At 26.8% G+C, this 27,796-nt stretch overlaps 1 protein-coding gene across 2 annotated transcripts; it reads right to left on the reverse strand.

Annotated features, from left to right (window-relative positions):
* Positions 1-179: 179 nt before the first annotated feature.
* Positions 180-22,022, reverse strand: LOC112603118 (myosin heavy chain 95F). Of its 2 annotated transcripts, none has more exons than XM_025351549.1 (23): positions 21,721-22,022; positions 5,779-5,963; positions 5,635-5,708; positions 5,275-5,404; positions 5,039-5,206; positions 4,697-4,959; positions 4,485-4,634; positions 4,160-4,419; positions 3,934-4,091; positions 3,688-3,852; positions 3,378-3,601; positions 2,934-3,131; positions 2,652-2,876; positions 2,369-2,577; positions 2,171-2,294; positions 1,955-2,071; positions 1,672-1,895; positions 1,523-1,592; positions 1,312-1,451; positions 1,128-1,236; positions 946-1,063; positions 627-860; positions 180-499 (listed from the first exon to the last, which is right to left on the reverse strand). In XM_025351549.1, exons 2-23 carry the CDS (start codon positions 5,960-5,962, stop codon positions 354-356), a joined length of 3,690 nt encoding a protein of 1,229 aa, XP_025207334.1. In that variant the 5' UTR covers position 5,963; positions 21,721-22,022; the 3' UTR covers positions 180-353. The 2 variants fall into 2 exon arrangements, with proteins under 2 accessions (XP_025207334.1, XP_025207333.1); XM_025351548.1 differs by lacking the exon at positions 21,721-22,022 and adding an exon at positions 6,180-6,190.
* Between the last annotated feature and the right edge of the window lie 5,774 nt (positions 22,023-27,796).

Consider the following 27,796-nt stretch of genomic DNA (forward strand, 5'->3'; position numbering starts at 1 on the left):
AAGAAATAACAATATAAAATAGTTAATATTTAATTTTTAAATAAATAAAAAAACCAAAAAATAATTTTTCAAATTTGAGATTTGATATTGGTGCAACAATTACATCAACAAGAAATTACTAAAAAAAAAAAAAAAAATGTTTAAAACAATAATTGAATACTGTAATTTATTTATCATATCTATCACAATCTGATAAAAACCAAACACCCAATTATAGGAACAAAACATAAAATAATACAAAAAAGATCAAAATTGAAAGGAATGTGACATTTTGGATTAATTTTATACCTATAGTTAAACATTTACTTGAAACAACAATCTTAACAGCAAGTTTGTATACAAACTACAGATACTTAATTAACATTATTCCTAGTATATGTTTTGCCACCATGTTTTTCCCATTCTTTATTGAAATCATTTTCTAATATTTCAGCACCCCTTTTACGAGTTAATCCTGTTTCATCCAAACTTAGTTCACACATCTGCATATCATCTTTCCCTAGAATGAAAATATATTTTTACTTTATTATCTATTCAACGAGTAATGTTTTTAAAACATAACACACAAGTTTTCAAAAGATTAGACGCTCGTTGACTAAATATAATCGATACTATTGAAGTCTTACCGGCATTAAGCAAAATTGCTGGTTTATCAGGATGTAGTTCCATCTGTCTAGCAACATATTGTCCATCGAAGTGTGCATACCACCATCCGCGATGCTGATCTCCTCCCGATCCAGGTGCTCTAGTGGGTGTATTTGAACGTACAAACGGAATGCGAAAATAACGCTGACTACTCGTAGGAATTATTGGCTGTACCTTTGTGTTTTGATAATGCTTGACTCCCTTGGACTGATTAGCTGCAAAAAAAAAAATTATGATGTAACGCACTTATATCAATATCTGATAGATAAAAATAACTTAATTATAATTTATGGCATTTACCAGTATCCATTATGGAACGAGGCACTCTTTCGTTGTCATCCATGTAAGTACGTTTTTTGTTCTTGGCTTTCCAAGCGTGGTATACCTTGAGACGACGATGAAATTCCACTCTACAAGCCTATTGCAGAAATTCTATTATTGTACATCATTAATAAAATCAATCATATTGAATTTAGATTTACCTCCAGTAGTTCAATATCACAGGAAGTGTTGATAGTGTCTCTAAGTTCTGAATACTTCCACTTAGACAAATCATATTTACTCGATGGTTGTTCTAAATTTGTAGATCTCCTATTTGATAAAGATGTATACATTTTTTTTACTCTTATTTATACTAATAATATTCATTATATTTATTATACTTACTTTGAGTAGGTACTAGAGATATCTTCAACAAAACTATTTGTTTCTTGTGCTAATCGTAAAGCGAGTTCATGATCACGTCGCTCTTGTTCCATTTGCTCTCTAAACTTAGCTTCGGCTAATGCAGCTTTATCAATCTCTTCCTAAATTTAAAATTTAATTAATAAATAAATAACACATAATAACTAGTAATATACTTTTGAACAATACTTACTTTACTTAAGAAAATATCATTTTTATGTATTTCTTCTTCTGCTTTACGGCGAAGTTCTATTTCTATTTTTCTATAAACAAAAGTCAGCCATAATTTTTAAATTAAAACAATAAAATTAAACATTAAAAATTATGAATAATTTCACTCACTGTTTTTTAATTTGTTCATCTTCTAATTTGGCATGTTCTTCTTTATCCTTAATAGCCTTAACCATTTCCATTTCTTTTTGTAATTTAGCTAAACGTTGTTTTTCAGCTTCAGCACTTCTTTCGGCATCTGCTTTCTTTCTCAAACTTTCCATTTGTGAATTGGCTGCTTTAACCAAACTATTATAAATATTGTTTATTTCAGCTGCTTTGATATTTTCATTATTCTAAAATAATTAATCAAGAATTAAAAATAATGACAATTATATAACTTTTAATTAATTACTCTAATCTTTTTAATAGCTAAATCAAATTCGATTCGTAAATTTTGAGCATCAGATAAACAAAGAGCATTATCTTTTTTAATTTGTCCTGCCAATGTTTCCATTTCATTTAATATGGTCTAAAAAAAAAAAAAATATATATGATGATTATAAGAATTAATATTTGATAAATAATACATAGTATTGCAATTATAATAGATTTTAAGTATTTAACTCACTTTAAGACCATTTATTTTTTTTATTCCCATATATCTAGGCCTGTGTTTAATTTTTGATAAATGCATTCTCACATTTTTTTGAATTATTATAAGATTTGATTGTCGATACAATATTTTATTTTTTTACTATAACAAAGTTAATGCCTTGTAAGTATTGGTGTATCGTTTACAGAATATTTAAACTGATAAAATGTCTTAAATTTAATAACAGATAAAGCACACCATTGAGATTGTTTCCAATGTAAAGTAGTCAGATATTTTTGCACCTTTTCAATCATTTGTTTTAAATTTTCTGGATCTGAATGCATAATAGCATCAAATTCAGCAAATTTGCCTGGTCGAAAAAACACTTTTGATACACCAAACTTGTAATCACCTTCATTAACTCCAACTGCTCTGAACAATGCCTAATATAAAATATTATAATTATTATTAATTTATTAATATCTATAAAAATGTTTATCATATATTCATTAAATACTTTAGAAAATATTCTTGGATCAAGGCGTGCAAGCTTTGGAGGCAGTCTTTGCTTGTACATATCATAAAGTTGTTGAAATGGAGCACGAGATGGAAAACCTTGTTGCATAAGTTCTAATACACTTGTCATGCCAGAACATTGTAATTGGGATAGAATTGATCCACCATCTATCAGGTGATCCACCATTTTGTCATTTGGTTTAATACATCGAACAAAGTTTGTACCCTTTAAAATAATTAAAACAAATGAAACATTGATTTACTCCAAAATAACTTAACTTACAGTACTCCTTAATTTTTCCATAAGCTCAGCCAATTGACTTTTAAATTTTGATCCAACACTTATAAAGTTTAATTTTCCTTTGTTTGCACATAATGTGCTCGTAGCAAATAGGCTTTGTAAGAATGGATTGTTGCTTTCTTGAACTAGACCTTCTAAGTTTGCATGAAGAGCATCATTATTTTTATCAATAAATTGGCCCTGTAAAGTAACAACTTTAATAAGTCTTATACATATAAATAAAAAATATAATTTCATAATTTTATATTTTAATTGTAATAAAATAAGAAAGGCAATGGGTTTTTTACATTAGTAAGACAATTGAAACATTAATTTTAATACAAATTTACTACAAAATCTATAAATATTAAATATAATGTTTAAATTTAATTTTAAGTTTAAATAATGAAAAATCTTAAGTTATAAAAAATATATATTGATGCTTACAGTTTGGTAACATACAGCTCCAGCAAAATGTCTAACCATAAAACCTTCATCATCTCGTATTTCTCGATGAGCTTTGAGTTTTGAAGCTCTAGCTAAGGCAAGTCTGAAATGCCCTTGCCAACGTTTGTGCACTTCAGTTGTAAAATGTTCTGAACTTTGTTTTGGTAGCTTTGATTCTTCATCCAATAAATTGAATATACCACCATTTTTTGATTCAATTAAATCTGAATATGAACCATAATCAAACAAATTTAATAGTTGGTACTTTACTATCAGTAATGTCTTAATTTTAGTAGTTTATATTTTTTACCTATACAATCTTGATTGTCGACAAATTCAATTTTTCTAACAGCTAAACCTTCGCGCTCATAAAGCATTTGTTCTTCTTTAAGAATGCGTTCATTAAAAAATTGTTGGAGTTTTTCATTACAATAATTTATGCAAAATTGTTCAAAACTATTAACGGTGAAATATTCTAAAAGGAAATAATAATCATAAAAATATTTTTGTAGTTTTAATATTATGATATAATACTATAGTAATATTAATTACTTACCAAATCCGGCAATATCTAATACACCTATATAATAACTAGATGCCTTAGATGGTATACTTGAATTTATCCTATAAACAATATTATCAAATAGTTTTCCATAGATGGCTTTAGCAAGAGCATCTCTAGCATTATTTGCTTCATATTGCTTTAATGGTACCCTATTATTAGAAATTGATTTAATTAGTAAACAGAATTAATACAGTTATTAATATATATTTTTCCATACATAATTACAGTTCCCTTGAGACCACCTCGATTAGTCATCATTACTTTAGTAATAAGTGCTTGTCGAAGCTCATCAACGTCAACAGACAGCAATTTGGCAACAACAGACAAACTACATTCAGTTTTTTCTGTCACTTTACAACCACCTTTAGTGCTTTCAATGTTCTCTTCAAATTCTATATTCCCTAAGTGTAAAACAGCTGCTACAATTGTGTAAATGTCACATCTTTCTTTGTTAGATAGCCCAAGTCTACTCAAAGCCTAAAATTAATGAAAAAACATAATTATACATTTTACAATTTTAAAATATTAATTAAAGAACTAACTTCGTCCATTGTAGAAAATCCTTTGACATCATCTAACATTGGATCTTTAAGACCCCCTTGTTTATTTTGAAGTTTACTCTTTTGGTCATTTTCTAACATTTTACTAGTTTGGTTGTTAGTAAAATATTGAGTACAGCCTTTCTTCAAATACTATAAAAATATATGATACTGATTTTCTATACATGTTACATATTTTCTTAAAGTTAACTTACATTAAAAGCATCAGGATTATCAAGTGATAATTTACCACGTAAATCAAGTGGGGCTCCAGCACATAGCAAATAAAATACGTGGTAATTACGTTCTTCTGAACTTTGAATACAAACTCTAGATTTTTCTAGAAGATAATGACTGATATATCCTCCAACAACAGAACATGAATTATCAAAATGAACTTCCATAAATTTTCCAAACCTTGATGAATTATTGTTACGTGTTGTCTTAGCATTTCCAAAAGCTTCCAAGACAGGATTTGCTAAAAAAAAAAAAAATATAAATATATATATTTAAGCATACTAAATTTTTAATTTGTATTGAACAATTAATATTGTTACCATCTAAAATTTTTTGATCAGCTGTTGGTCCATTAGAAGATCCCCACTGATAACATAGGTATCGTAACAAATGCTTTGTAGATTCTGTTTTTCCAGCACCTGATTCACCAGACACAATAACAGACTGTGATTGTTTAAGAACTTTCATATCCCGGAAAGATTTGTCAGCTAGATAAAAATAAAATATGAGTTTATATTCTTAAATTATTTTTTTATTTATTAAATATAATAGGTACCAATTGCAAATACATGTGGAGGTAAAACGCCAAGAGATTTTCCTTTATACTTCTGCATAACATCAGCTGAATAAAGATTTTTGATTTCTATGTATGGATTTACAGATATCAATATGTTAGCAACATAGGTCTGAAAAATTGTTTGAAAATTAGTACTTACTAATGATTTTTCATAAAATGAATAGCTGTTTATGATTATTTATGAATAATTATTACAGTGATATAAAATTAATCTAACACAGACACTAGGCAAGGTATAATAGTATAGTTTTTACTGTTTTTAGTTTAACCCAGATTAATTTCAAAATAAAAATATAATATTGAATAGATATAATAAAAAAAATATTTTAAATCACTCACATAAATTTTATCTTTTGAGTATCTTATTTTGACATTGTTTAATAAAGTGGCTTCGTTCAAATGCATCAGAGAACCTGTAAATCGGGAATAAAACTAAGTCACCATATCAATCTTGGATTTGTTGTAGATTAATAGTATGCTTACAATTATCATCGACATCTTTATTGTCAAAATGAGGATCAGCTGTATACACCCGGTCCAAAGGTAGTGTAAAATGGGCTTTTGACGTTCCTACAGGTTGTACGGTGACCTCGTCCATTCCTAGATCTACAATTGTGGCCAGTACAAAGCCCTCTTTGGGGTCCGGCACCCAGACCACTTGTTCCATTCTGAAAAAAAAAGAACACGGATAATTTTATCAGCCGAGAATTAATTTCGAGGCAATAAAAAAAACCTTTGGACAAGGCATATTAGAACGGTTAATGAGAAATATTATTATTTTATCAAAGCTCATCAACAGTGTAACGGGCGTTGAATACTGTCCGCAAATCGAGGGTTAGAGAAATTTAGAAAACCGACGTCACGAGAAGGACACGGCATTTTACCTTTTGGCCATTGCGGGCAGACGATTTTTTTTTTTTTTTTGGGGTGTGGAACTTATTGCGTCCGGCCTTTTACGGCCACACGTGTGTCGGCGGAAACTGAAGAGCGACAAACGCACCGAACGGTACCGCGACGACGGGGGCCCCGCAGCGGACCAAGGCCATCACTGTGTAATATGGTCCGTACGACGGCCGCCCACGAAAGTTCAACACTTCAACCTGACATTTCGCAGTTTCGCACGACAATAAGGTCGCCGCGGAGCTGGCGATCAAGGGGCGGGTGAAGACGGGTTGGGGGGGGGGGGGGGGGGGCGGCGGAGGGAACGACTGATAGTACTACAACTGCCGCGCCGGACGAGTTCACTGTACACTCGACCCACAACCACGGTCACGCAGCGATTACTATTTACTAGTCGTTACGTTCTACGATGATACCACGGACAATCGTGGAAGTTTTGCTTCAAATATTATCCGCAGTCCGTACACCACGTCACACAGACACACAGTACACCTGTACGCAGATAACGTTAATAGTAGTTTTTGTCCGCGGGCAGCACGACGTCAAGCCGTGCTCGAGTGTCATTATAATATTAATATTATTGTTATCGTCGTTTTCGTGTTTGTCCTGCGTGAAGTATTATCACAAATCCCACGGGGCACGGATGATCCGAGGATGTAATGTCAGCGGACACAATGGGCGATTGGTGATTTCCGTCGCGGAACACGATCTAAGACGTGCGCCCGAGTTCGCGCTACTTTGATATACTGTTTAAACTTTAAATCGTGGTAATGTTATGACGCATTACGGCCAAACCGCCCAAAAACCGAGATTACTATGATTACCGACACCTGTTATAATAAGTTGGGTATAAATTTGATAAGAATATTATTAAAATTAGATGATATTATTATCATATAATATTATGATTAATAGATACCTAAGCAATTCGTAACGGTACATAGATATTAATATTGTATTTATCTAATATTTTACTATTATATTATATAGAATTTAGCTTATAGGCTTGGGCAGAATGTCATTATTTCAGATTCGAATTATAGCTGTTTTGCCATTAAAATTTAATTTAATTCATTTTGCTGACGTTGTGTATAATTTTATGATCTACTGAAAAAAAAAAATAAAAAAATAGTCACATAATAGTTGTATAAATGGACAGATTTGTACACATTTATAACTCGTTGTTAATCAATGTTTGACCCTCCTAAGCACTTTAAAGGATTCGAAATTAGTTTTTAGTTTCAAAAGTTACACAATTAGACTGCGTTATCTATAGTACATAGTGAAGGTATACTGTTACCGTATTCAAAAACCAGTCAGGTGCTAATTTATTACATTATAAAATATAACGATAGAGAGCTCTATCGTTATATTTTATAATGATAGAGCTATCATTCTTTTAACTTACCGTTCCGTTCTAAAAATTTCTTTTCCCGAAAAACAATTAAAATATGACTAAACTACGTTTAACTTCATAAGTTTATACATTTTTGATTATCTTTGTATAATATGCTGTATAATACTATAATATATTTGGAAAGTACCTGCTACTTGCACTCGCACTGGGCGTAGACCGTTTGGGCGAATCGACCCAAAATATAGTCCGTTTGGGCGAATAACTATATACCGTTTGGGCGAGGGTTTAGTCAACTAAAACTACTGTTTGGGCGAGAATTATTCAATTAAAAATACTGTTTAAGCGGTATAAAAATGCTTATAATATACACTCAACAATTAATTAAACAAAATTATATAAAATATGAATAATTAATAATAATAAGTCAAAAATCATATAAAATGTAAATATTTGGTCAAAAATCATATAAAGTATAAGGAGTCTACAGCCAAAAATCATATAACGCATAAATAATTAATAATAAGTCAAAGTCATATAAAATATAAGTAATTTACAGTCAAAATCATATAAAATATGAATAATTAATAATAAAATAACTTAGATATTTTAAACCACATATTTAAATAATTGTTTTTTGATTTTAATGTTAAAAATATATATGCTACTGGTACATAATAATTGTAAGTATAGACATGTAATGTATATAGTTGACAAAAAAACTTGGGACAATACGAAAATGTCCCGTCTCCAAAGACATTTTTAGATTTACACAGGAATTGTAAATTGTTACGACACGTTATAATTACAATTGACTTTTGTTGATTTATAAAACAAAATTGCTGATCATTGTATTTAATTGTTGATTGCATATCATATAATTGATCAAATGACTCTTTTTGCGATTTTGGTAATATTGGGTACTGTTGTTTACGACTACGATAAATTGATCGCCTAATTAAATCAATATCAGAATAGTTAAGTTCATCCTGAAGTCCTGACTTATCTACTAATAATTCTTTCCTAATAATTTTATTAGGTTTTTCATGTATTTGTTCAGTAACTTTTTTTTTTAGAAGAACTTCGAATTATATCTATAGCTAAAGATCTTTTTGTACTTAGCTCATGATTATGTAAATGTGTTGTCATCTCTAATATATTTTTTAAATGACTATCAATTAAGACACTTACTTTACATTTTTTGTTTGTACAACGAAATCGAATTGTTTCATTTTGAAGAATATTTGATTCCGTGTACTTGAACTGTTCGATAGCTATACATTTTTTACCTTTTTTCGTAGTTAAAATATGTTCGATTTTTAAATCCATTTTAGATAAATGTAAAAAAATAAAAAAACTTACAACTGACTATTATTGTTAAAATTAATTTTTAAATATTTGTACATGAAAATATTATTCAAGACACTACACATAGCACACTACAGTGTTATTATGTACAACTTGGACAGCGTGTCTGAATCGTAATCTTATTTTCGATAATAGTGATTAATAACGATTAGCAATATTGCAATAATATCATCAGTATCTATCTGTCACCCAGTTTTTACCTCGCACGCAGGTAAAAATAATTTCACTCGCCCAAACGGTACAAATGATAGTCGCCCAAATGGACTATTATTTTTTTGGTAAAAATTATTACCTTCGCCCAAACGACCACCGCCCCTCGCACTATACCTCATCGTTCAATATAATATCTTTGCAAACGATAAACAATTTTAACCTCTTCGCACGGAATCTCAACCTGTATAATTTATTAATATTTCTAATTGTAGGTAGGCAATAATTATGCTTTCCATAAGTAATTTGGTGTGTTCCAATTTTTGCTTATAACATCGCATATATTAAAGGTAGGCATCTAGATATTATTAATAATTATAATATTATATTTTATATCATGTTATTTAGTTTTACTTATCATTATTATAAATAGAACAATTCACAAAACTTAATATAAATAAAATAAACAAGTTATCATTTAAAATGTAGAAAATAAAAATCATGATAAAATTAAAATAATTTACCAATTTTATTATTAGACTGATCTGACAAAATTCTAAAGTATTCAATATTAATAATTACTAAATAAATAGGTCGTAGATCGGCATAATAGTATAATAACTATAATACCTACTAAAAGGGGGACTCGTTGTCCAGACCCATTATTCAATAGATTAGTTGGTTCTTATCCCATAATTAGTTCTGTAAATGGGAATAATATAATGAACTTAGAATATTTTTGAACGACTAAACAAGAAGGAACTTTAAATAAAATGAATTATTTAAGATATTACATCATATTATTATATTATGTAGTGCCATGTGCATACAGAATAATGGAATGGCGGTGTTAGCTGTATAATTATTTTACGAGCGGTAGGGTGCTCACTGCTTAATATACGATTTTCGCAAATGGTAATAAATGTCAATAGATACCTATATTTAACTATACATATTTTTAATGTTTGCAGATAAGATAGTTTTTTTCAAAAACTATTTCTCTTCACTGCCATTACAGTGAACATTGTGTATTTCGTAATATGTGAGTTAGTATATATATATATATATATATATTATGTAAACTTTAATCAACGGTGTACGAACGAAAAGAATAAATAACAACGAATTTACGAAAGACTACCTATATAGTTAGAATAAAGGCTATCAATACCGCGGATGCCGATGTAAACGTAGATAGTATTCAGTGCACCTGTATATGTATGATACATATATGAATTTTATTAAAGTATTTAATATTATATTATTTATATTTTATAGTTTTGTCATCAGCCCGTCAGCGAATGATAACAATGACGACAAGTGACAACGTGATTCTAATTAATAATGTATACATTTCTCACTTGTGCAGAACGTTCCATTTTCATATGTATATGCGTCTTTAATCTAGTTTATTACTTTTGTGTTAATCACATAGTTGCCATTATGTCATTATCTATGTGGTATATTATAATAAAATGCATACTCAATGATATAATATATCATCATTCAATAATGTAAGTACCGATATACTTAATTAAACTTTTTATACACTTGCAAGTGGATCAGCGGATGAAGGTGATGCCCGATTGCGACCCTAGTACAGGTAGCCTTATTGCGCTCAAAGCAAAAGTATTGTACGTCAAACACACATTGGTTCCCTAAATAACGTATCTACGTACAAATAAAATAGATAGGTATAGTAAAAATATAAAATAGTTTAATTAATTTTACACCATTACATAAATATTAACTTTTAGTAAAAGAAATTATTACGTAATAATAGTTAACTCATACATAATAGCTTACTTAAAAATGTATTTTTCATGGAGAAAATCAATAATATATTTAAATGATTTAATACATACTAATTGGTTTATCGCATAACTATAAGAATTTTTTCTTTATTGAAATTGCGCCTTCTCGTAATTGGTATATATAATTGATTAATAGACATTTTTGAATAAAACATTGTAATAATATAACATATATAATATACAGCCAAGTTTTTATGCAAAAATATATAAATTTTAATAGAATAATAGCCAAAATGGTAGTTTAAGACTACGAAAAGTAAAAAAATAACTATACAGACACAAAGCGATTATACTATTGGTAAAAAAGCTGATTAACGATTAAAACATATTAACTATATATATTGATAATAACCAGCTATTGTGAATTTAAGATATTTAAAAAATAGTTTGATGTAGTTGGCATGTATTTTCACGAATGCACGATAGAGTATTGACTATTGTATTGTTATTCGAGCGGTATGACTACCTACTGTGAAAGAGGTTTTTGTTTTACTTCAATGGTTTAAGTGCTAAACATTTGTTTTCAGGAAAGTAAAGCGTTCAACAGTTTTCTATTTTTAGTTAATGATAAAATCATGAAAAAGCATATCTATTCATTGACACTCAATGTCTCCTTTATGACTTACTTTACAGACTGCAGTTATGATTTTATGGTATTATCCGTATTCGGGACAGATTTGCAGTAGAAATACGAGATAACACATCATACGGAAATTTTATTTATTGGCGGAGTTTAATCTCGAAAGAATTGTGACTAATATTTTTAATTCTACCATACAATTATTTCCTGAGGAAGAAGCCGTGAAGGAGTATTTTATACAATTAAAGGTCATTTTTCTAGCTGAGTGAGTGCTCGAAAAGCATCACGTAAAATCAAAATGTGTGGGAAACTTATATACAATCAACTTTTAAGCAACTATCGTTTTTTTCTCCACTTTGTATAATATTGTAAAAAATATACTAGGTTCTGATTAATTTTGTGTTGGCGGACGGCGGTGTTGTATACACACGTGCGTTTTATTATACTTATTACTTACCATATTATTAGGTATTTATTTATATTGTAATGTTTGACGTGATAGTATGTAGTAGATTCTTACGTAGTTATAATATTATGTATAATATGTATACTATATGTATCATATAACATAAGTACATATTGTACTATACTACTATATCGTATGCATAAACTCGTAATTACGTTTCGTTACAGTTGTCATCATCATTGAATGTATTGTCGCGTGACACGATGGCAACTTGGATACAGTACCTACCGTGATAACTGATAAATAAAAACTGTGTGTCTGGCAATAGGTATAATAATAATATTATAACAATACCATGAGTTGTGTTCTCACGCGAAATACTAGTAATATAGTATGGAAGTATCTATGCGATGACGTGACCGCATATGAACATAATAAACATATTATTATTCATAGGCAAACATCTTACATGGCGATTTGTTAAAGATGAACAATAATTTTGTCAAAAAGTTTTTACATATTTGGAAAATATATTACGTTAATTTTAAGTCATTTTTTATAGGTCATAAACTAAACTATTTGTCATTATAATTTTTTAGTTTTTTACTCTTTTGAATAATAGCATCATTTTTAATTTCATATTTTTATACTTCGAAGTTTGAAATTCGAACGAGTAGTTACCAGTTTATAAGCTTTATTGTTTTATACAAATTTTAAGTATAATACGTTATCTTATAAACTGTTATCAGTATTTATTTTCTAGTGTAAACTAGTAGATTACCACATTTTATATTCTAAGCGAAGCGATTAATGTAGGTATCTATTGATTTCTAAACTATGTGTAAGTTTTTTCTAGTGATAGTCATTACTTATCACTAGAGCAAGAATTCTTATGCACTAAAAAATCATCAAATATGCATTTATGCATCAAAAAATAAAAATAAAAATATTCACTCACATGTCATATCACAACAAAAAATAACATTTTTTCTTTAAATATTTTTCATTCTTTTAATTCATTTTAATTACTTTATTTAATACATTTTTTTATGTACTTGACGTATAAAAAAACAATGATATCAGTCAATACAGATCTAATCTAGTTAACCCACTATCCATTAAAATAAAAATTGTTTTCCAACTTTTTTATAACAATTTATAGTTTCAATTCGTAAATATAACTATTGACCTAAATTTATGAAAAAAATTTACTGAAGTGCTTTATTCTCGATGATTATCAAAATATGCATTAAAAATGTCGAGTATTTGATTACAATTGTATTGTATACTTAATAAGCATACGATAAAGTTATTCAGAAAAAATATGCAAATGCATGAAAGTCCTTGCTTTACTTATCACTTTTTGTCATAGTAAAAATGCCTTATGGTATAAAAAATTATATCTAGTTCGTATTTTGGAGGAACAAACACTCAGAGGTAAAAATTGCTTTATACTTTTTAAAATAACCAAAAAAAATACTATTAATAATACGATATAAGTAAACAATGGCTTAAAATAAATCTAAATATTTTTGAAAATTGCATTACATAAACTAAGTAAAATACAATAATAATATAAGTATTTAAAAATTGTGAGTCTTCATGAATTTATTTAAACTCCAATAAAATAAGTAAGAATGCTATTATTTGTTTAAATATCTTGTTTTGTCAAATTTTTAACTTTAATAAATGTAAATAAAAAAAATATTGCCTATATATTTTTTGGTTTCAGTTAGAACTACTTATGAGGAACTATGTATTAGATGTCCAAGCCTTACCTATAAAAATTGAATATCACATACGTGTTTAACCTAAAATAAAATTGGTTATTTTTATGATTTTGAATTTTAAATGCTTTTAAAAAATCTTACCTATATATTTTTAAATTAAAAAAAACAACTTTTGCAGGTAATTGTATTCGATTTTTAAACTTTTTGACCAAACATTAAAATATTAATCAGCAATTTAAATAAAACTAAACAAAATTCAAAAATTAAAATTTCTAAAACATATCATAAAGTTAGTCTAAATATTTTTAAAATTATTTTTTGAAGTATAGAAACTAATAATTGAAGTTGCAGCGGTATGTTTCAAGTATTTATGATTAATACTTTTTGAACTAAAATCAAAAAACTAAAATTGTTTGATGAAAAATTGTTATTTTATGCGAGAATATCCAATTTCATCAAAATTCTAATTTTATTTCTTTTAATAAATTATTATTTACCATGAATTTAATCTCAACTTTTTTTCTTATTTTAAATATAACTGTATTAGAGTTTACCCACCATTGTTAGGTTAACGGTAAAAAATCCAACTCATAGAATCTATACAAAGTACGAGAAGTTATAGGTATTTTGTCCTTCACGGTTTTCCATTCCATCTTTTAATGGGTACAAATACGTACATAATTTATATTGTATTAAGTATTGTCAACACTTAATACCGTTACACAAAGCATATTTATAATTTTTATAATGATGCGTAGTACGCGTTCTAAAGATGATTTGTTACCTTTTTGTCCTTTTTTTTTTTTAGTATAAGTTTTTATACGAATTACGAAGACGAGTTTTCTTCTTAGGACAATAGGATTGTATTGGTAATCTATCATACATAAAATATCTTACATAAATATTTTTAGACAGTACTTCAGAGTTCGTTACAATAATATACTTTAAAATCGAATTATTTTAAATTTTATATTGGTCGATTATAATTTATGTGATTGATTTAAATTGAGCCCATTGTATCCGTCATTATGTTAACGTACAGCTCTTCAATTTTTTTTTTAGTAGAACCAAAGTTTAATTGTTAGTTATTAAATATTGGAGTGAAAATCGACATACGTATTATTTAACTTTGAGAAAAGAAAATTATCTAGTGCTGTTCATTGACTTGTATTAATGTTTTTTTGTTTTAAAGTGAGTTATAAGTATATAAAATAATACGATTTTAAAATGCTTATATAGTTCATTTTAAAATTTAAATATCAATAAAAGCTCATTTTTTTATCAACCTTTTTAAAAATGACAACTATTTTTATTTCTAATATTAATTAGACATAAATTCAATTATTAAAATTGAATTTGTTTTCTAAAAGCAGATTTTATGTTTTATGTTTATAAAACTTTGTTTTGCATACGTTGTCTTCAACAAACATCATACGGATTCAGTGTTCTCTTAAATTGATTATAACTATTATGAGAAACCACATAATATAAAATAATATTACTGACTATATGCACGAGTAATAATAATAAAGTTGTATGGAGTATAAGTGATAACTACTAACTGTCAAGTGATTAGACGGTATTAATGGTTAGGTTAGGTTAGGTTATTATAATTATTCCATAATATAGCTATAAATTCGATGACCTTTTTAATTTTGCCAATGAATGATTTTTAATAATCTTTTTTTCGAACAAAAATTAAAACTCAGTAAGTATAGTAATTTTAAAAAACGCTAGAAAGTTTTCTAATTTTTAAATCAGATAAAAGTGAAATTGGTCAAACGAGTATTATTATATGAACAATTATTATCTTACAATTCTGAGTAAAATATTATAATCTATTGCTTATGACTTTAAAAGTATAAAAAATAATGTACCAAATTCATTTTACAGATAATTATGATCTACAACAGGCTATTAGCTAAACAGAAATAATAAATTTAACATTGAAAATCAATTTATCTAAAAAAAAAAAAAGCAAAAACATTATTTTAAAAATCATATAAGAGTTTTGAGTAAAATGTAAATGTGTTAAGTACATTAAATGGATTATTACTATATATATATATATATATATATATATAGATTAAATATGATTATAAATTGCAGTTATGAGCTGTCTGGGGCTCTTCTACTTATTGTTTGTAATTTTTACATAATAGTGTTACATAATTCTATAAACAAATTAAATGTGACAAATAAAAAATTGAATACCTTAAAAACTTAGTACAAACAATACTAGTTCTGTGTCTTACAATTTGTTATATATTTATAGTTATAGCGTGACTTTCTTCAAAAACGAGTTATTTAATCGAATTTAATGTTGGTGCGTAAAGCATTTCTAGAAAGTAATTATTGTAACAAAATAAAAATACTTGATGATTTTTATTATAGTAGGTATAATAGGTACATAAATTATTTTAAATCATTTCTTCTTTAATTGACACATTTTAGATAAAAATGTATTTCAATTAGAATTTATTATTTTTTGATAATCATTTTTACCGTTTTTAAAGTTTATTTTCACAACATTTTTATTTTTTTAAAGATTGTACGTTGGCCATCGTATCTAAACTTCAAAGAACCATATTAAAATTAAAGAAACAAATGAAAACACAACTTTTATCAGTTTTATATATTGTTTAATGTATTACTTTGTATATTGAACATTTGCACCTGTACCTAATAAATGAAATAAATGTATAAATGTACTTAGTATTTTATATATAAATATATATATTGTAATTATCATATTTTTAATACAAACTTTCCTCCCTATTATTTACACATAACTAAGTAAGTGCTAACGTATAATATAAATGTTCTTAAATTCAAAAATTGAACAATATAACTGTTATACATACTATTGCAAAATTAAAAATAAATAACTTTTAAAAAGTATACTATAAAATATCTAATTTATTTTAGTTTTGTACTGTAACAAAGTAATTTAAAATATGACAGTAGTGATCGTACAATAATATTATCTACGAATAAAATAGCATTCATTTTATAGTCTTTGAAAGTTATTCATACATTTTTGTCACGATTCTAAAAAACAGCAACAATTGTTTCCAACATAATTAGATTATTATCCATAATTTATCTCAAGAACTGTGAGAATAAAGGTAAATAATATACCTATTATTAACTCTGTTGTCTGTTTTATATGACAAACGAACTTAATACTTTCACTACAATAATCAAAATTAGGTTGATTGGTTTTTTTTTTTTTTATTGTTGGTAGGATATGGGGAATAAATCCCCATCCTTATAAACTTTGTTTGTAAATTGTTGTATATGGTATATCCAAATTCTAAGTTTAAACACAAATGTATAAATTATTACAAAAAAATTAAAAACTATAAGAAATTTTATACTATATCATAAGACATTTTCAAATACAGGTAATAGTATACAAGACGTTTCATAAAGAAAAATAAATACAAAGATTGATGGCCATCAATGAAGCATTCTCAGTGAAATATATCGATTTATACTATTCAAATATAAACTAGAAGTTGGCAATCAGCAATGTTTCTACAACCTCTATAGTAAAAATTAAAAAAATATTATTTTCAGTTATTAATTGAATATGAAAAAGCGCATGTGATGCAGAGTGGATATTGTAAGTGTAGTAACAATCCTCCTCCTTAAAAATTATTTCATATAAATTAGTTTTCAAAAATAAATATTTGTATTGACAAATATATTTATTTTTTAAATAATTGTCTATAATAAAATAAATGTTCTTCATAACATCTGCTTACCTAAGGAAATTCAGGCTATGCGTCTGGATATATTGTACAAACTATAAAAGTAGAATAAACAGCTGAGTCAGTGGAAGATCTAACGGGTTATTGTAACAATGACATATTGTAAACGTACCGGTACTTCTAATAAATTACTCTCTTAGAATTCAGAAGAGCACGACGACCGATACGATAGTACCTATGTTCGTTTATGTTATTAACTTATAAATAATATATAGTTTATTATGTTATTATTTATTATACTGCGCGAAATAATGCAAATAATATTATATCACTTATATGTAATGCAGTTGTTTTCTCTCGTATGATAGTATAAAAATATTTCTCTTATTAGTATAAATTTCCATAACTACTTATGTACACAAAACATTTTCACAAATAAAAAGCGTTTAACTTGGGCTCAACACATACGTGAAAACAGACTATCTCTAAACAATAGGCTACGTATGCTGAAACATTTAATTGGTAACAAGGTCACCCCTATCAATATTAAACTCCTCATGTATAAATCCTTATTAAAACCCATCTGGACATACAGACTCCAGCTATGGGGAAACGCTAAAAAGCCCAATCTAAATAAGATACAAGCTTTTCAAAATATGACATTAAGAAAAATAGTAAATGCCCCTCCATATATCTCAAACCATACTCTACATATAGATTGTAACTTAAAAAATATTCATGACAAAGCCAAATGTTTCTATAGAAAATTTCATCACCGTCTATCTACTCATTCAAATCCTCTCATCAAGAATTTATCATCCCTCACAATTCCAAGTAACCCCTCAAGATATCTTAAACGTAAATTATGTAGAAATCTATTGCATTAATAATAATAATAAAAAAAAAAATAATAATAAATGAAAAATAAACCAAATTGAAAGTATCATCACTGGGTGGCTTCTTTACTTAAATTATCTATCTCATGCTCTATGTTTTTTTTCTCTCTTAACACATATACTTATTATGTCTATGATATGATATAGATCGTATATTTCTTCTAAAAAAAAAACAAATAAAAAGCTTGTACCGGTAAAGTACTCGTCACTCGTCAGTATTACATAATATATGGTATATATTAAAAAATATAACGTGAGAATACAATATTATAGTGTAGCGATGTTTAATGCGATAATATTATGTGTTTAAACAGTTGCAAGCCGATTATAATAAAATGCAGGTGTTAGCGGTATTTTGTTATATATCTACCTAATACACCGATGTTATTATTATTATAGTTTTGGTCTGTTGAGTTAACGGAAAAAAACAAAAACGAAAAAGTAAAATACGTATATGTATTGTTACACCGAAAATAAGCAGACTGAAGTATAATATGTATTGTATATTGAACACACTACTCTTAAAACGTATTATATGAACGTTTTTTATGTACGTAATGTATAATATATTCATATTAGAAAAACTCGATTGTAGAAAACGTTTATGCACGTAAGTCCTGTATTTATATATAACACCAGTCAGAAATTATTAGCGCGTAAGAGCACGTCAACGAAAAACTACTGAAATAAATCACACATTTGATATAAATCTCGCAGGAAGTTTATCGTATATCCAGTATATCACACTTCATGTTTTCAAAAAATAAACTAGGCATGTAATACCTATGTAAGTTTATAGCATATGCGTTATTTTTAAGTTTTCCATTACTAATACAATTGTCCGTACTAGGTACTCGCTGCAGGCTACTATACTGTATTCGGTATGTACCTACATAAGTAGGTACTTATACTGTCTACTGACTATATGGCTATATTATGTGTAGTGTGTACGTACCTACTAACTACAACTCATATTACTATGTATTATATTATACATTATATACATATTTACTGGTTTTTTAAGTATATAATATTATATAATTATCGTATGATATATACGAGTATATATATCGACGCAATTATAGTATCACGGCAAAGAACTTTCTTAATTTTCACCTTATATAGAAAACGAAGGTAATTATTTGGATCATGTAAAAGCATTAGGTTTACCCGCAAAAATGAATTTATAAAAAAAAAATACAGATTCTAGAAAACGGGTATACCTACTTACCTACTATGATTTCGCGCAATTCGATAGTGGTTTTTACTTAATAATATATTATTTAATTTTAGGAACGCGGGAACGTATGCCCGCGGGTAGCCGCTGAACAATACTAACGAGGTATTTGATTGCAACGATTTGGTAAAAATAAAAAATAAACTTGAATGGTTGTTGTCGTGACATTATAATGTCAACGAATAAATTATTTAACCATAAGTCATGTCATGTTATTTTATGTGGAATCGATCCACGCTGCAGTATTTACCACATTACCGCAGTCGGCAGTCTATATTTAAAAATCAAAATGTCTGCAGTCATGATGGATGTGCACGACTGAATGCTCACGCTGGTCGAGATGTACCTATCTGAGATCTACTAATTTACTAGTACTCTGCACTAAACAAAATGTCCGCAGAATCCAATCTAAATCAAAACAACCGTTAAATGTATAGCGGAACACGACCGTAAAAATGTATAATAAAATATAATAAATGTGACCGTACAATTGGCCTCATTATAAGTAGCAACAGTTGGTGTATTATTGCGGTGATTAAAATATCATCGTTATTTTACAGCATTATATGCTGATTTAAATGTTGAGAGTGAAAAATATTGAAGTGTAGAATTATTTTAGGTGTAGTTTCTACACTGTTTGGTTGTTGGCTGTAAAAAAACATAGCAGCGACAAACCGATTCGGCGTCGGAGTTAAGTGATTTAAATTTGAAATGTTTATAAAGAAAATTGAGCATTTAGAGTATTTTAAAGTTGTTGAGGTTTTTATAAGAACAGCATATAGATTATAAAAAACTTTGTATTAAGTTTCAATTCTTAACTGCTAAAATCAAAAATTGTATCAATTCTTAATTATCTGTACTAACCTAAAAATAGTTCGTAAATATTCGTGAAAAAGTTAATTAATATTTTAATAAATTTCAAATGCTTAAAAAATTATGCATTTGTATTTTTTATACTTTTAATTCTCTATATGTACAATTTATGATTAATTTTATATTACATTTTCATTACCAAGCATAAAAATGTTTATAAACATTAAAAATAATAAAAAAATAAAATAAATCCAAAAATGTTATATACCTATGAAATATAACCTAAAATTAGTCTAAATATTTTGAAAATATCATCGTATATAGACAACTATAATTTGAGTAATTAAAAATATTTTAAGTATCTACGATTAATATTTTTGTTTTAAACCACGTACAAATTCATATCACTATATGGTATGTCGGTATTCACTATTTATTCATTTATAAGTTACAAATAATTTTTAATAATTGCTTTTTTACAACACATGAAATATTTTGACAACAATACTACTGTATTAGCAAATACTTAAGTGAAGAAACTACATCAATTTCATATCATAAAGTATTAATGTGAACATTTAATTTCAAATTGTTGCCAATCACATTAGGTACTAAAACTTATCTCGCTACCAAATCTTTTTAAAACGTACGTATGTATCACAATATGGTATAGCCTTTGAATCTCTACTTGAGCTGAAGTTATATATACATAAATATTGTAAATTTATTATGTTATAAACATGTTATCAAATTTAATATTATAATAAAAAAATTATATTTTTGTATTATGTGTATTATCCAGGAATATATTGATTTTTTATTACAGTGTACTTGTAAGCATAAAAGTTCATGAGTATTATATCAATAATTTACCTATCGATTTTTAAAAATCTTGTCTAGTACCTAGTCTATTCCTAGTTGAAACTTTTAAGAGGTAATTTTTTTGATTTTCTTAGCAGTTTGCTTATAAACTAAAAGGAAAAATTACCAAACTCATTTTTACTAAAATTACCTATGACCATTTAAAATACTGAATATCAAAGCTAATTTACACTTATCATTATTTTTTGCGAGCTAAGCGTCTTGGTGGATTTTCAAGATTATTATTTATATTTAGTTCTCTTTCGATGAGGTTTAAATGAATGATTATAAGTAGGATCGAAAAGTTTGTAAAGGATGCGTGCTGTTTTTGAGAGGTTATTACGTACAAATTTGAGTTTAAAGTATGATTGGAAACGAAGGGAGGTATACCTGTTATTAGACGGAGAGTATTGATGATTGGAATGATTAGTTGATCATTATCTTTAATGATATATACAATTTTCTTGCACTGAGATAAACTATTTATCCAAAATTCTTAACTAACGTCTCATTTATTGTGCTATGGAAGATCCTAAACCGTAGGCTAGGTTAGGTAAAACTACGAAGCTAATTGAATAAAATAAATTATTGTATATTAACCTGATTAAGATGTTCGATGAAACCTCGACGGGAAAGTTTTATGACAACAGGCAAAAGTTAAGCTCCAAGACTGTGGAGAATTAGCACTTATTAATGCTATTTAGTGTAATAACAATATAGCGATATTAACGATCACATGTATGTGTTATTAAAATTATTACATGAAGTTTTATCTGTCATCAATTGACCATTGACTAACAACCGGCGAGGACAGTACCGGTTCACAAACAATAAAGTACAGTATTATAATTTATAACACACCACCGACTGATAACAAGAACGTACACTCGCGTACACATACGTCACGTGGAACGAGTTGCTTTAGTACTAGAGTAAATGTGTAATACGGTCGACAGAGGACGGACACGGATGGAACCGATGGCGAACGGGCAGGTTGGCTAGTTAACGTGACGGTACGGTGAACATAATATAGTTTGGAGGGGATGGACTAAGAGGGATAAGTCTATCAGCCACCTGCCTACCTGACCAACCCTCGCTTGAAAATATCAATGCTCTAAATTATAATATTATAGATAATCGTTTGTACATGCGAGAATATTTTTTCTATTTGATTAAAATAAGCCGTTTCCATTTTATATTCAATTACTGTAAATTATCTTAATCGAAAAATGATTAGTATTTTAAAAACCGTTAATAATAATATTCAATATGCCTATCGTAATTATTAAATTATATTTAAAAACATTTAACTTCATATAAGCCTTGTCTGTTTTAATATTGTAGAATTTAATTTGTTAATAAATTTTTAAATAATATTTGTTATTGTATAGGGAGTCAAGTATTGACGAATGGATAATAGCAGAAAAATTGTATCACTGTTTATATCGTCAGTTGGCTTGGGAAACTAGAATGGTGGGAGAGATACTCTCATCTCGGGTTGAACGACTGTCATTAATTTCAAACTCAATCAGTGTCACGAGAGAAATGAAACCCACTGGTCGCTAAACACCGCATTGGCTTGCCACTCCGAGAATTGAAGAGCCTACCTCGGATACATAGTGATGGATGTGGGACCCGCACTAGATAGTAGGCCACAGGTCACTAGACCTAGTGAGAAACGTAGGTCTTCGTGATGAAAATCGACTATATTCTCAGTAAGGTATAGGATCTCGAACTAGGCATTGATCGTCTGTCCAACGACTTAGAAATTCAATATCAAATTTCAGCAACTTATATGATTAGCTCCTAGAACTAATAAAAGGTCCGAAATTGGTCGTAGTTGACACTAAAAGCTGAGAGTAATCGTCTCCATAACATCATTAAACCTTTATTTTTGTTGTCAACTACTACGATAACAGATAAAATATCCATATATTGTACAGAAATATACAATTCAACGTATAGTACATTTTGTATCGTGTTTGGTAAACATTAATATACGTCATACCGATAAGTGTTAACCACTACAAATAATATATTTTGAACTACAAAAAAATAAGTAATATTTAAAATTGTTATTTTCGTTTAAATAGGGATGCAATTTTTCCAAGATTTTAAGTTCAAAGGTGTTAAAAAAAAAATTGTTTGTGTAAATTTTAAGTATTTATAAACAACATAAAAACAATTTATGAAGAAACTTTTATTACATTTTAAAGCTTTTTTGAAAGACCTCGCATTTTGTTTTATAAAAGTTTAAAAAACAATTGATAATTTAAAATTACAACAAATACCTTAAAATTAACTAAAATATTTTAAAAGTTTCATTGATCGTACAAAATAATATTTTAAGTAGTGGTGTAATGTTTCAAATTCCTACGATTAATACTTTTTAAATAATAACATAAAATAAAAAATAGCTTTAAGAGAAATCGTTGTTTTACACACGAACATCTAATCTTGTCAAAATGTAAGTGTCCGATGCTTATAAAAAATATTTATAGAACATTTATTATTTTTATAAGTAAAAATTAATGGAACCTTGTATTAAATTTTCAAATTTTAGATAAATATTTATGAATTTTTAAACTACAAAATAATTTGTTAACTTGCACATTTTTAATATTTCGATGATTCAAAATTCATTCTACAAATGCTTATTAAAAATTATATATGATTTACTCTCAAGTTTTCACTCAATGTAACTCTAAAAAATTTAATGATCGTTCTACGGGGATACATCGATTATTCTATTGTATTTATATGTAAGATACCTATTTTATCTTTTCTTGTGAAAATTTATAACGATATAATAAATGGTACAATTATGTTTTCTAGGATAAATTATTCCTTGTATAATTCATTATTCCATTTGTAAATAATGAGTAAAAATAATAAACTTGAATACATTTGCAAAACTAGCTCATTCTTGATTAATAATAAATAGTAATGAAAATTATTTTTTCTGTTTAAAAATTCAAAATACTATACATTTATTTGTCGATTTTTCATTTTGTTTTTTATATATTTATATAATATATATATATATAAATTTCTTATGAATATTATATCAGAGCCAACATTTTTAATAAGTCATGTTGAGGGCTGTGAAGAGTAGAGTTCACACAAAATGTACGGTAAATTGTTTGATTATATTATGTATAGCTTTCTCTTTCCATAATTTTTGACACCACTATTCTACGCCTCTGCATTATTATGTGCCTCGGACCGTGTCTCCGACTCGCACCACGGAAATGACAGGAAGGAACCATGGCTACCTACTGGGTGGTGGATTGGAGGGTGGGGTGACAATGTCCGTGCGTCATAAATATTATTTAGGTGTGTCGCCGCTTCCGCATCCGGTCATCCGGTAGCAGCGTGCAGCAAGGCTGGACATTCACTCTTGAGTTAAGAATTAAAATTTAGTTGAAATTCTAAGTTAATTTTAACTAAGTAAATTAACTTGTTAAATATTTTTTGAATTAATTTTTAACTTATCTAATAATTTACTTTGTTACTCTACCGGACACTATTATTTTTATTTTATTTTTTTAGGGATATGCAAGACTTAGTCATATTTTTTGTGAAAAAATGTAGATTAAAACAAATAAGAATTTAGAATTTGAATTGAATAATTATACTAATTTATATATATATATATAGGCCAATGTTTGTTATAGTTTATAGACTTAAAATTTAAAAGCTAATTGATCGATTCAGATTAAAATTTCAAAGGATATTCTTAAAAGAAATACCTGAACAGTTTAAAGAGTAGTTTGGAATGTTTGGATCATGTTTTATAGTGATGAAGAAAACATATTTATTTATATTTATAAATTGTGTTGATTTATATATGCCACATAAACTATGAGTTACTTTCATATATATGATTATATTATCGTTGTTATCAATTTTTGTTAACATCAGTAATATAACGATTCCATGCGAAGCTGGTGTAGGTTAGATAATTGTATTGTAAATAATATAATAGGTAGGTACTACTTCACAAATAATCATTTTTCAATTTGTAAAATTGTAGGTGTAATGGTGTAAAATATTTCAAATATTGAAGATTTAAGTATAATAATAGATACCAAAGTAAGAAAATGTTATCACTACTTTATACTTAAATTCGAAATATACTACAGTCAGGTCCCCTATCTTTAATGAATATGGAAGTTTATCGAAGAGTAAGCTTTATTATGGTATTAATTAAGAAAATCGATGTTTTAACTTATTTTAAAATATGAATGATACGTATTATAAACCTATCTACTAAATAATTATACATTGCACACATTATTTTTTAAAGAATACAAATAAGTAAGTATATACATTAAAACATTTATTTTTCTTATAGTAATATGGTAAATTAAACTATTTTTTTCCAAAAATAATTTGCTTACATATTATAATATATATTAATTAATAATTATTTTAGTATTAATTCATATAACATTACTCACTATTATTAACTAATAAGTCAATAACAACAGATCGGTGTAAATATATTCTTGCTATAAATTCTTACCTATATAATATATAAATAATTTATCTAAATATTTTAATGGTACAATTTTACAAAATAAATAATTATATGGGTGGTGAAAAGTATCAAATTCCTCCAAATAAAATGTTTTGAACGAAGACTATGATTTTTTATTTAAATTTTTAAATTATCGAAATTTAAATTTGAAATGAAAATGAAAAATTGTGATTTTTATTTTAAGGTTTTTTTAGGTTTTTACAAGAATACATTTTATGAAATTTTGAATTATAATTACAATAGCTTTATTAACTGCTATTAAAATTGAAAATTTTATGAATATTTAACTATAAAATAATTTGAACATTTTCTTGATTTTAATGAATTTTATTTTGTGAGTTTTTACGCTTATTTAAAATTACCAAAAAACCAAAATGTTAATACATTTTTTTTTTTTTTAATTGGTTGGAAGTGAGCATACTTAGAAAATCTCTCCCTATATCAATGGTTCTCAATTATTTTTTTTACGACAAATTTTATTAAAATCCATAAAAATATAAAATTTATATGATTATGTTTATACAAATCTATGTGAGTATTTGTACTACTTTACAAACTATTTATTCTCGTCTAGGTATACATTTATATCATTTTAGGTGATTCAAAATCTAAACTTTAAATTACCACCTCAAGGTTAATTTTCGAGTTTATATTTATTTTAGTGTGTTATAGGCTATTGGTTAAACGAGACAAATCAAATTCTTTTTTTAAACAATCAATTAATAAATGGGTACTATAGACTTAATTTAACTTTTGATTTAAAAAATTATGTTTGATATAAAATTTAATTTATTTATAGTAACATACAACATTTATTTTAATTCAACAAATAAATAGGTACCTGGATAATGAGTAAAGATTTAATTAATAATAACTAAAACATATTATTATTTTTGTAATAACCTTATCAAAATAAGATAGGCAACATTCCTAGCACCAAACCGTAATTTTAACAAAGTTTTCTAATGAAACGCCTTATCGGTTTTAAAATATAATTCACTAGATTTATCATAAAATTTATTCAATTAAGCTTCATTAATCACATATTAAGTTAATTTCAACATTTGAGGAGGTAATGAGTTAACTATTTAAATATAAACATAATGTAGATAGGTAATCATTGAAAGGTTTGCTCATTAAAAACAATCGCAAGGAGGGATGAGTGTTCAGTTCAAGCCGACTATTGTAAATTGTAGTTGTAATCTTTTTGACAAAATATTTTAAATTTCAATACCTACAATAGTACCTACTTATGTTTTACATAAAATATAAATAAGTGGTGGTGACTTAAAATTTTTCAATAGTAAAAGACAATATAAAATATTTTTCTACACATTGTATGTCACGTATAAATTATATTACTAAAATTTTTGGGTTTCGTTATAAAAGCTATTAAAATTTAATTTTTTGACGAGTGTATCATTTTTTTAATTTCCCTCCATTCATAGATTCGCCATTAGTATAAATATATAACATAATAAAATTTATATTTTAATGATAAAAAAATCATTAAATTTCTTAATTTTTTTTGATTACTTGTGTAATTATAAAACTTTGAGCTGAATAAAGTAAAAACGAATATTAAGATGATTAAAAATTAAAATTAGTTGGAATGAATAATTCATATTATATTAATGATCTTACACAAATGTATGCATGATTTATAAATTATTATTTTAAATATTAGATATTTAGACTTATTTTTTGTAAGCTGTACAATATACATATTTAAGTTTTATTATCAAATTTAAGCATTAGGTGTATAATAAATAAATCATAGCAAATACATTACGGTTAAAAAAAGGACAAATGATTCAAGTTAGGTACAATTTTGAAAATTAAATGTTTGTGAACAAGTATTAAATTTAATTCTACCTAAATATAATATAGTAGTCTGCAATTTAAATTTAATTGTTAATGTAATTATTTTGTTATTTAATATTATATTAAATAGGATTATTTACTACAGTGTATGTGACTTTAGACTTTGAGAATTTATAAATTTTTTTTAAATCAGTTAAATTGTGTAATATTTCATTTTTTATAGCTTATTTTTTATGTTTTATAGTTCATTTACGTAAGTAGATGTATCAAATATCAATATTGTTATTTGTTTTGACTTGTAGATATTTT

The sequence above is a fragment of the Melanaphis sacchari genome, unplaced genomic scaffold, assembly GCF_002803265.2.
Source record: "Melanaphis sacchari strain LSU unplaced genomic scaffold, SCAv2.0 Contig96_pilon_pilon, whole genome shotgun sequence".
NCBI classification, from domain to species: Eukaryota; Metazoa; Arthropoda; class Insecta; order Hemiptera; family Aphididae; genus Melanaphis; species Melanaphis sacchari.